We start from the raw sequence: 11,075 nt of genomic DNA on the forward strand, positions 1-11,075 counted from the left end.
GCTTACGCCTCTGCAAACTTCGTTTTATAATGGAAAATAATTTCCAGAAATTAATTACCAAAACATGTTTTCTTCAAATCCCTGTAGGGGTTGTAGTTACCAAAGAGATAAATTTGATTTACAAGAAAAAGCAGAAAAGCTACAAGTCCAGGTTCCTATATTTGCCAAATCCATAAAAGAAAGTCGGAATCTATAATTTATCTATTATATGCATCACCATCTTCTTCTGAAATGTTGGACAAGAACTTTGGCAAGGATGTGATCCGGGGCAGGTGTAATAGCAAATCACCGAATGAGTCTTTCCTTAACATACCCTGTGGTTTGCTGCTAGAAGCTGGATCAATTACTCTGTTGTTGTTGTTGTTGTTGTTGTCAGAAACAATTCCCTTCGGATCATTGGGTTCAGACTTCAATCCAACCGAAATTTCAGTATTGGGCTGTGAGTTTACAGGGACGTTGGGATCCTTGTACAAGAGGTTGAATAAAGAGTTAACCCTTGGCATAAGAGACCTCTCATCTGGGGCCTCGGACTGGATATTATCACTTAGCAACTGCTGTTTCATGATCTCAAATTTCTCCATATGTTCTGGATGACTTCCACCAGCAGGATCAGAGAGCAGTCCAACGAAATCGCTCACTGACATAGATTGGTGTAGTCCAGGTACTTTGATCTGATCTGAATCAGTTATATTTCTTGAATCAGATAAAAATGCAACGAAATCACTAACTGACATAGAGTGGTCTAGTCCAGCTACTTCTCCAGCCAGACTCGAATCCGCTGTGTTTTTTGAATCACAGAGAACTGCAAGAAAATCACTCAGCGACATTGATTGACGTAGTCCAGGTGCTTCGATCTGACCACAATCCGTTCTGTTTCTTGAATTGACTGCCTCAGAACCCCCTATTCCATCATTTGCACGAGCATCTATCACTACAAATGAATGAAGCAAACAAACGCCAATAAGAAATTTTCAATCTTAATCTGGTTTAACAAAAGTGAGAATGGAAAACTATATTCAAATAAGGAGGAGCTATGAAAGCAAGCAGAACGAACAGTTACTACAATACCTGAGCTGGGTGATGGTGCTTCATGAGACAGATACATATGCTCAGATGACGACTGAGCCCCAACAGGAGATGCTAAATTATGAGTCCCAGAGATTGAAGGACCTGTGTTAAGATTCAAATTCCCAAAAGGATGGCATTTTGATTCATTTGGATCCTCAAAAATTGATTGCCGTGCATCAAAGTAGGGAGAGTCCATAGCTATCTCCGGCTGTCGGCTTAGATGAAACAGACGATGGTCACACTGAACAAGCTTTTCGAAATGTTTGTTCATTATCCCTTGAGCACATTGCAGAAAATGCTGCCTAACAGATCACAGGGAGACTATCATTAGCTGAAGTAGGACATAAACAATTTATTCAGAAAAAAATGACATGAAATCTTTTCCTCCTAAGAACAGAGGACACAGGAAATGCATGTACCTGTTCATGCTGGCTTGACCATCAGTAAAATCTGACGTCGCCTGCCACAAAGTGTGTTTTCTAGGCTGTGGGTTTGTTTCCCGGAAAAATAAGGGCTGTCTAGCAAGCTGAAACATAAAGTCACAAGTGATTAAAGTTGAACAAGAGCAATAGGTTGGGCATAATAAAAGGATACGAGTGAATACTATACCACGAGAGTCAAAGTTCCAGGTCCATCTTCAGGACAGTTTGCCTTCAGAGCCATAATATCTGACCATTGGATCTCGATTTTACTTTTAAGACCTTGTTCCAACACTTCCCAAACAAGTTTGTGTTTTGCAAAGTAACACTTTGCCACCAAATCACCTTCATACCTCGACTTATACTACAAAAAAAAAGAAAAAGAAACCATGTCAAGTCAGATTTTGAAAGCACCATGAAAAATATCTATATCAAAACGAAAACATTTCCCAAGGACTACTCACCTCCCACTGCCCGATCTTCAAAAGCGAAGCAGGAAAATTGGAAGCTTTGAGCTTCTCAATACTTCCTGGCGCCAAAGTCGATCCAACTGATGCAGCAGAAGCAGCACCAATACCTTTGCTTTCCTTCTTAACACCAGACCCAACAGCACCAGCTTGCATCGTTTCAGATTTCGGGTCACCACAATGAGTTAGCCTCATCTGAATCAACTCCAACAAAGATGGACTCTTCCTAAGGCTCAATCCAAGAGGACTCGGCTCATCAAGCGGGTTATACTTAGCTGGTACCATTGGCGATGAGCTTCCCCCAGAGCTCCACAACTATATTCAATGCAAGAATTAAATAAATTGAAATTAAAAAAAACGATACATCACCCAAAAACAAAAACACAACCAGCAAAACAAGCAAAACGAGACACAAATCTTCATAAATATATAAAATCTTCAACATTAAATTCCAAATCCATTTCCGAAAGAAGAAAAAAAATGTATAAAGCAGCTCAAAAACTAGGAATTGCTATTAAAAATTACCACAGAAACAAAAACAGATCAGCTAATCTGAAAATAAGAGAAGAGAAGAGAAGAGAAAAGGGAAAAAAAAAAAAACCTTGGATCGTTTGTTGAGAGGAGCATGCTCTTCTTCTAAATCATCCTCAGCTATCTCCAATTTAACCGGCAGCTCATCTCGACACTTGGCCGCCAATTCAGACTCCGGTCTTAAACCTCCAGATTTCCTCATCTCCACCATCCCCAATCAACAAAAAAAAACGAAACTTTCCCCAAAATTCAAAAAAATTTCAGATAACCCCCAAACGAAACCACGAAATTGAAAAAACAAAAAAGTCTGAGTTTTTGATTTTTATTTTTGTTAAATCTGGAACGCGAAAACAAACCCTAGAAATCAGAGTATATAAACATGTACGGGATCTCTCTCTCTCTCTCTCTCTGTAAACTTTGATTGTGTAAAAGAGGATTCTCCTGGCGGCTATCGACGCGCGTCTCTCGTGACTGTACCGACACGCGCCGTTGTTATTTTGACTCCAAGTGCTCTCGAAATTACCAGACTAGCCACCACGTTATGTCTATTGAGAAAGGGCTAATCTTGTCATTTAAATTATTCTAATAAATAATTAGTTAACTCGCTGGCGTACAGCCACTGGTTCCATATTTACATTTTTTTTCTTTTTCTTTTCTAATGACGGCTATAGATAGAACATTTGCCACGTGGTACTAACTCTTCCTCTTTTTTTTTTTTTTTTTTTTTTTTGTAGTCATTAGTCAACATAATGTTATTCTTAAATCCACTTATGGTAATCAAACATAAATTTATACATTCAACCTTATCTTTAATCCTAACCTTTTTTGTAAACTTTCACCAAAAGTTGAACAAGATTTAAAGGGAAAAGATTTATATGCTTACATAGTTATTATTATTAAAAAAAGAACACTGTTGAATGAACAATAGTCTTCGTTTATGCGATTTTGGATTCTCTCATATTAATTGTGGTTATACCATTGAACAAGACTTCATGTTTTTCCTTTACAAAACAAACAGAAATGGAATGAGATTCTTTTTGAATTTCATATGTTTTCAAAGTTGAATGAAACTTATTACTATATCAAGAAGTTGTAAGTCAATTGATAGATTTAAAATCATAATATTACATATCTGTGTTAACTTTGAACATGTACATGTGTTTCTCTGAATTTGAAACATATTCACAATGGTTTTATTTGCTAGATTTAAAGTCTTTGACACGTCCCATATTTACTTAGTGACATAGTTAATAAGTTAACAAATCTTCAGAACTATATACTACACTATTTTTTGTTGTCCATTTTTGTGTATATGCATTCAGAAATCAGAACATAGAAATGCATGCTATCGTCTTAAAAATTCTCGTATAAGGCGTGTTTTATTATGAAATAACAGGATATTAATCCTTTTTGTTTGGTTTCTCTACTTTTATGTCCCAAATTTTGGTTAACCGACATCTAAAGAAGTCCCAAACCAATTTATTTGCCTAACTATGCATGTTTTTTCTTTTGCGAGTAACTTGGCATACACGACTTCATTAGAGTACGGTGTACGGACAATGATGACGTCTATATATACATCATGCAATCATATAGTATAATTCTATATTGGTACAACCTCTTTGACAATATACAGTACTAAGGTTAATTTTACAAATATTATATTATTTTGGAATAAGTTTGAAAACCGTGCATGCATGAGAGCGTACATCTTCATTATAATTAACTAAGATTGTAAAAGTTTTGGTATAACAAGTTTAAGATTGTGATCTAACGATATTCAGTGTTATAAGTCCTGTATCTACGGACGTCCCTCTCCTATGGAATGACAAATGGAGGAAAATAAATGACTATTCTTGTCAAATTATAAGTCACACATACAAACAAAACAGAAATACCCTCTTGTGTTTTTCTTTTTCTTAATCGCTCTTTTTTTTTTTTGTGTGTGTGAGGGATTTGTTCTGTTTATTCTTGTTTCAACCTATCAACATCATTATAACAAAACCAAGAAAAAAAAAGAATTGAAGGAAGAAGAAGAAAGAGCAATTTGTAAATGGAGGATGATATAGTACCTTTAAGCGTCCCGTGAGATCCTTGATCATCTTTGAGATCGATCCTTCCTCAGAATCACAATGCCTGTGCCAGATCCACGGGCGGGGCAGGCGTTCATCTGTCTCATTACCTTATTTCTTTTTCTATCAATCGCGGTTGGAGGCAGTTGTCTCATTGCATACACAGTCCTTCCTTACCCTCCAATTTGGCTCTCCTACCTTGGCATTGTCTTCGTTTGTCTCCCTTGGTTCTTTTGGATCCTAACCTTTGCATACCGCATTATTTCACGCACATTTGGGTTTAGAATGGTCATTGGATCGGGTGGTAACAATAACAACGGGAATGGAGAACCCCAGCCACGGGATGTTGACCCTCCTGAGCAATCTTTAGAGCCTCCTGCTGATGAGCCAGAGACAATAGCTCACCCACAAGTCCAAGTTCTTGTGTCTATTGAAGGGAATCAATCGAAAAAACGAATGTCAACCTCCAGCAATTCTACTATCGCTTCACATGAAAGTGAGATGCCACTAGCCATTTCTATGGGCTCATGATCGTATATGTTTTGACATATAAAGGGATCTTGCCATAGAGAGCATCAGGACGGAGATGCTAATCAGATTCTTAGCCTCTTCACAACATGGGAAAATTTGCTGTTTTTGTTTTGTATCTTATACAGATAGATTTGTAGATTCAACAAAAAAACTATTTTACACCTTTTACCACATTACCGAAGGTTTACCTCAAACCCCAAACCCCCAAAAGGTTGGCATGATTTTTTAGGTTTGTTTTAAAATCAAGAGAGAATGTTTGTTACAAAAGGGGTATAGTTTGAGATGTTTTAGCGTGGTACTTGCATATAATGCAGTTTTTCTAGGGTAGATCAACATTTAAGGTTCATTACATTTATGTATTTTTTGTATATAATCTATAACTAGTTTGGTAATATAATTCTGATTCGAAGCCTTCAATTTTAGGGATAACACAATTGGAGGTTCCTTAACTTGACAAACAAGCCAAGTTATATTGGATTGTTGAGTTCGAAATGCTGGCATCTGCAAATGGGTCACTTCACTTGTTCACTCAACAACGTGGTGATAATGAAATCAAAAATAGTTGCTTCCATATTCTTCATGATGATTGATACAGAAACTCCTTTTTTTTTTTTTTTTTTTTAATTTGTGTTTGGAGAATATCCACACACGTAATTTGGATAATTGTTTATATGTTTTCGAAAAAAGAACATTATTGATCCAAGAAATTTGGAGTTTGGATTCAGAAATGTGTACACAAGTGATGGGACCAAATCAAAATCAAATCGAACCGAACCGAACCGGATTGGACATCAATGGTATAAGCCGGGTTTGAGTCGATTCAATTTGAAATGATAGGATAAAGTCTTTGGGCACAAAGACGAGCTTTTTTAGTTTGAGAGCTCTCACTTCACAATGTCTCTCTCGCAAACAAATTTCATCAGTTCTTCATTTCTCTCATCGAGCCATGAACTGCGAATTCCGTATTCTAGACCGGTACTCTCTTATCCTCGTCTCCAAACACACCGGATTCTCTGTGCTGCGAAGCGAACCGGGAAGCGGAGATACCCTTCTGAGAGGAAGAAGCTGAGGACAGAGCAGAAGGAAGCTGTGGCTAAGGTTAAGAACAAGCTCGAAGGTGTTTGGCGTCTCTCTAAGCTCGGTGTTCCTGTCGGAGATGACCCTGGAAAGGATTTTCTTGGGATTTCAGAAGGTTTGCTTCAAGCCATCGCTAAAGTTATTGAGTTCCCGGTGAGTTTTCCGGTGAAAAGTTCGAAACTTTATCTTATGGGTGTGATGAAATTGGATGCTTATCTGTGATTTTGATAAATTGGGGGTTCCAGGTTGCTTCAATGCTGCCTGAAGAAGCATTCTCAGTGATTAGGAAATCTTTTGACGCTAGGAAGGTAGGTTTCAGTTATTAATTTATGTATTATGGTTCAAGTGAGTGAAGGTTTCATCTTTTTTTGTTTAGATTCTGAAAGAAGCCAAGTTTGTGTATACTGTGGATTTGGATGTGAAGACGCTTCTTGAGTTAGAGCCTCGTGCTCATGATTTCATTTTCCGGTTAGAGCCTAAGATTGGGCTTATTGAACATGTGCCTACCGAGAAGAGTGTTTCAGGTGACTTAATCAGTGTGGTGAATGACTGTAAAAAGAGCAACAGTGAGACATCATCATCCGGAGAATATGAACCTCAGATTATCAATGGCTCTGGAGCTCCACACAAACATGGAGGAGGAGGAAGAAGCAAACCGAAAATTGCAATTGTTGGTGGTGGTCCGTCTGGTTTGTTTGCAGCTCTTGTTCTTGCGGAGTTTGGTGCAGATGTGACATTGATTGAAAGAGGGCAAGCAGTGGAAGAAAGAGGACGTGATATAGGCGCTTTGGTTGTTCGTAAGATTTTGGATATGGAGAGTAATTTCTGCTTTGGCGAGGTTTAAAAGCCTTCTCTTCAACTAAACGTATCATAAGTACTTTAGTCTTTTGCTAGTTTTCTGTTTTTGTATGTTATTGTCAAAGTCATATTTAGCACTTATGCATCGCAGGGTGGTGCAGGTACGTGGAGCGATGGAAAGCTTGTTACTCGTATAGGAAAGAACAGCGCCACCGTTTTAGCGGTTAGTTTTTTGAGACTACCAATTGTTAAATAAAAGCAGTTCATGTTTGAGTACAAATGAAGAAATTGTGACCATCACTTCAATTGTTACAGGTGTTGAAAACGTTGGTTCGCTTTGGAGCTCCTGATAATATATTGGTCAATGGAAAGCCTCATCTAGGAACAGATAAGCTAGTTCCGTTACTCCGTAACTTCAGACATTATCTTCAAAGTGCGGGAGTAAGTTTAAGATGAGAGATTGATCTAAGTTTCTCTATTACTTTTTGATGCTTTTGGTCTATTTTTTTTGTCCTCTGAGCATCCTCTTTAATTCCATATGCTTAATTAGGTGACTATCAAGTTTGGAACTCGGGTAGATGATCTTCTGGTAGACGATTCTCGTGTTGTTGGAGTCAGGGTTTCAGATTCAGCAGAACAATTGCATAGTACATCCCAGAATCTAAAGTTTGATGCAGTTGTTCTTGCAGTCGGTCACTCAGCGCGTGACACATATGAGATGCTTCATTCTCGTAATGTTGAATTGACCCCAAAAGATTTTGCTGTAAGTTCCTTGTTTATATGTTGTTGAGTGTGTTGTTTTTTAGTATATCCAATTTGAATCAATATAGCTGGATACTTTCTCTTCCCTGGCTTGGTATTATTATTTAATTTCTACCGGTTTGTGTGGACCAGGTTGGTTTGCGCATTGAGCATCCTCAGGAGCTAATCAACCATATACAGGTCGGTTCCATTATCTTAACACCATACAGTATATCATCCCATGAGTTTGTTGTACCTTATCGTTGTTCAAGTCTTGACTGGTATATAAAACACCTATTTCCAGTACTCAAGTATGGCTAGTGAAGTTCTTAAAGGACGAGGTAAAGTACCAGTGGCGGATTACAAGGTTGTTCAGTATGTGAATGATAAGGCTGAGGATCTCTCGCAGTCTTCATCAAAACGTAGTTGCTACTCCTTCTGCATGTGTCCTGGTGGTCAGGTACAATGTCCTCAAAGAGTGTCTTGCTGTTTTTAATCTTCTTTTCGATTTATCATGAATAAGCCTGTTTCTGTGTATATTCAGGTTGTTCTCACCAGCACAAACCCAACAGAACTCTGCATCAATGGCATGTCATTTTCTCGTCGTTCATCCAAATGGGCCAATGCTGCACTCGTCGTCACAGTCTCAGCCAAAGACTTTGATCTCCTCAATCTTAATGGACCCTTAGCTGGAATTGAGTTTCAGGTATCAATCTGAACGTGGATTACTATTAATACTCTTTATGAGTCATATTTGATATATCTCCTTTTTTTTTTTTTTCTAGAGAGAGTTTGAAAGAAGAGCAGCTATTATGGGTGGTGGTGATTTCACAGTTCCTGTACAGAGAGTTACTGATTTCCTGCAAAACAAGTTATCTGGTAGATAAATAATATTTGTTTCATACTCAATTCGTATCTTTTTGTTCTAACTGTTCGTTTTTGATGCTTTTGGATGTTCTTGTGCTTTAAAACAGAAACACCTTTACCTCCGTCAAGCTATAGATTAGGAGTGAAGTCAGCAAATCTGCATGAATTGTTTCCTGCTAATATCACGGAGGCTCTGCGACAGTCTATCTCTATGTTTGAGAAAGAGGTTGTTTCAATATTTCCTCATCACTACATTTTGTAAACGAATCCGTAGCTTTCTGTTTGTCTCTAAACTTTTGAACTTTCAGTTACCGGGATTTATCTCAGAGGAAGCACTCCTCCATGGCGTAGAGGTATATTACATATCTTCCTTGTCCTGAATCAGTCTACTCTTCAGACCAGAGATAACAACGATGTTTCAACTTTGTTAAACCAGACAAGAACAAGCTCCCCTGTCCGGATACCTCGAAGCAATGAGACCTACGAAAGCACGAGCTTGAAAGGTCTATACCCAGTTGGTGAAGGAGCTGGTTATGCTGGGGGCATTGTAAGTGCAGCAGTGGATGGTATGTTTTCGGGTTTTGCTGTTGCGAAAAGCTTTGATCTCTTTGATGGAACCGTAGAGTCAGTTATTGGAAAGGCTCAAGGTGCTGGACTTGTAAAGTATTGATGATGATGCTGATAAGGATGATGAAGAAGACTGTCAAAACTTTCCTCCATCCTTATGTTCTTTTCTGCCCTTGTGTCGAGGTAAAAAGAACATCAATGGGGACTGCTTCGTCCTCGGATTCGGTTGTTGTTGTACCAAAGCCTAAGTATTTATACAAAAATTCAGATCAGAAGCGAGAATCATCCGGAGCTAGAAGAAAATTTTGCCGAAGTTTTAGTTAAAAAATCAGCAAACTTAGTGTGAAATGTCAGTGACAATTTTTTTATTCTTATGATTTCTTTTTGTCGGTACTATTATGATATTTAACTTCATCATTGTTTATTGGAAGTATAGATGGCTTCTAGGTCGAGTCTTGTGTCCTTCGTTTTTGTTTAGAGTTTTGAGGTTCCGAGTACCACCAAGCCTGATATCAAGTCGTTATTACTCCACCTTAGACCATTATCAATCACATTTTCAGCCAAAAGATAACATTAAAGTTTTTACTCAGCAAAGACAATGACGACATGTGTTATTTCATAAGACGCATGTTTCGCACAAATTGTTAAAAAATGCCATTTGATAGAGGAAAGGAAAGACAACGGTAACAACGACAACTTGATCGAGGAAACTACGCCGCCTAATAGATAAGTGTAGAAAACAAGAAAACGACAAGCTTTAGACAAGCTAAAACACATTGCGAAGACATATGATGACACAAATAATAACTCTAGTTTCTAGTGTGGTCAATATAATTGTGCTAAGCACGTGAATCCCCATCATTAGGCTCTTGCTTATTATAATTAATCACACCAAGACGCAAAGAATTATCTTCAATTTCTTCTTACCTAATAATACGTAGCGGATTATAATAGTAGCTTTATAACAATAATATTGATAAAAATGTATTGCTATTTAGTACAGTTAGTACTTATGCAAAAGGTATAATTGACTTCTTTTGTTTTCTTTCTATCTCGAGTACACTTGTACACACAAGAATCTGATAGATATATACTCATATTGTTCTGAAACATAACAAAAAAATATGTCGGTAAACAAAATAATTTAACACGTTAGATTCAATTACATATATATGTCGGGCATATCATATGATCTCAAGTCGATAGTTATTTTGTCCGGAAACTTAATAGTCCTACCAACAAGTTTAATCTCCATGATGTAGACAACATGTATAGATTGATCTTCTTTTACCCTTTTGAAGAAGGTAAAAGTTTGGTTGATCATATATATATGGGATAAAAGTAGGAAACGTTAATCTTCATAAGGCTTCTAGCAAGCCAAATTGAATCCTTGAACGGACCACGGGAGACTAGACGAGTAGATATATGTCAACACAGAAATGTGTGCTAGGTTCAATGAATTAAAAAAATTGGCAGGACGTACATGTGTAGCAAATATAAAAGAACATAAAACAAAATATATCTTAACATATATAGTAATACAGAAGTGAGAAGGAAAGATGAATTTGTAATACTAATATTAAATTCAGAGAACTCCCAAGTGGAAGTAAAGTTGAAGACTCCACAAGGTAAGGAGACAAACAAAAGAAAGAAAGACAAAGGTCCATAGAAAGCTTAAGATCATATGATATGTCCAAATCATCTCATGTGCGAGCAAACCTTTCTTCTTAATTTAAAAAATGGGTTTTATTCCCATGGTTCTAGTTTTAAAATGGATTAGTTTATTAGCCTATTAGGTATATGTTCTATGTTAGTAGTTTAAAGTCCTCGTCGATGACTAGACTCGACCAAAATACTGAAATCGATTGATAAGCAAATAAAAGAAGAGATAACAAGAAAATGAAACTTTAGTTAGGGATTAGCCATCGTATGTGTTT

At 37.3% G+C, this 11,075-nt stretch overlaps 3 protein-coding genes across 3 annotated transcripts; 2 read left to right on the plus strand and 1 right to left on the minus strand.

Annotated features, from left to right (window-relative positions):
• Positions 1–22: 22 nt before the first annotated feature.
• On the minus strand, positions 23–3,032 carry LOC104717115 (uncharacterized). The gene is made up of 6 exons (XM_010434645.2): positions 2,556–3,032; positions 1,952–2,269; positions 1,678–1,851; positions 1,488–1,594; positions 1,069–1,370; positions 23–931 (listed from the first exon to the last, which is right to left on the minus strand). The coding sequence occupies exons 1-6, from the start codon at positions 2,694–2,696 to the stop codon at positions 198–200; spliced, it is 1,776 nt and encodes a 591-aa protein (XP_010432947.2). The 5' UTR covers positions 2,697–3,032; the 3' UTR covers positions 23–197.
• A 1,451-nt stretch (positions 3,033–4,483) lies between these two features.
• LOC104717116 (uncharacterized) lies at positions 4,484–5,259 on the plus strand. The gene has a single exon (XM_010434646.2). It carries the CDS (start codon positions 4,618–4,620, stop codon positions 5,086–5,088), a length of 471 nt encoding a protein of 156 aa, XP_010432948.2. The 5' UTR covers positions 4,484–4,617; the 3' UTR covers positions 5,089–5,259.
• A 252-nt stretch (positions 5,260–5,511) lies between these two features.
• Positions 5,512–9,588, plus strand: LOC104717117 (uncharacterized). Its single transcript, XM_010434647.3, has 13 exons — positions 5,512–6,318; positions 6,411–6,473; positions 6,542–7,003; positions 7,115–7,186; positions 7,279–7,404; positions 7,514–7,726; positions 7,858–7,905; positions 8,009–8,164; positions 8,249–8,410; positions 8,490–8,583; positions 8,679–8,797; positions 8,880–8,924; positions 9,008–9,588. The coding sequence occupies exons 1-13, from the start codon at positions 5,983–5,985 to the stop codon at positions 9,239–9,241; spliced, it is 2,130 nt and encodes a 709-aa protein (XP_010432949.1). The 5' UTR covers positions 5,512–5,982; the 3' UTR covers positions 9,242–9,588.
• Positions 9,589–11,075: the final 1,487 nt, after the last annotated feature.

This window comes from Camelina sativa, chromosome 10, assembly GCF_030686135.1.
Source record: "Camelina sativa cultivar CO46 ecotype springtype chromosome 10, ASM3068613v1".
Lineage (NCBI taxonomy): Eukaryota > Viridiplantae > Streptophyta > Magnoliopsida > Brassicales > Brassicaceae > Camelina > Camelina sativa.

Bases quoted from the DNA above. Each gene is read 5' to 3' on its own strand.
- LOC104717115 (XM_010434645.2), bottom strand. From the start codon at position 2,696: ATGGTGGAGATGAGGAAATCTGGAGGTTTAAGACCGGAGTCTGAATTG. The intron at 2,270-2,555 runs GTTTTTTTTTTT...CATTGAATATAG, and splicing joins CTCTCAACAAACGATCCAAG to TTGTGGAGCTCTGGGGGAAG. The intron at 1,595-1,677 runs GTATAGTATTCA...TTTATGTTTCAG, and splicing joins CTGGAACTTTGACTCTCGTG to CTTGCTAGACAGCCCTTATT.
- LOC104717116 (XM_010434646.2), top strand. From the start codon at position 4,618: ATGCCTGTGCCAGATCCACGGGCGGGGCAGGCGTTCATCTGTCTCATT.
- LOC104717117 (XM_010434647.3), top strand. From the start codon at position 5,983: ATGTCTCTCTCGCAAACAAATTTCATCAGTTCTTCATTTCTCTCATCG. The intron at 8,584-8,678 runs GTAGATAAATAA...GCTTTAAAACAG, and splicing joins CCTGCAAAACAAGTTATCTG to AAACACCTTTACCTCCGTCA. The intron at 8,798-8,879 runs GTTGTTTCAATA...TTGAACTTTCAG, and splicing joins TCTCTATGTTTGAGAAAGAG to TTACCGGGATTTATCTCAGA.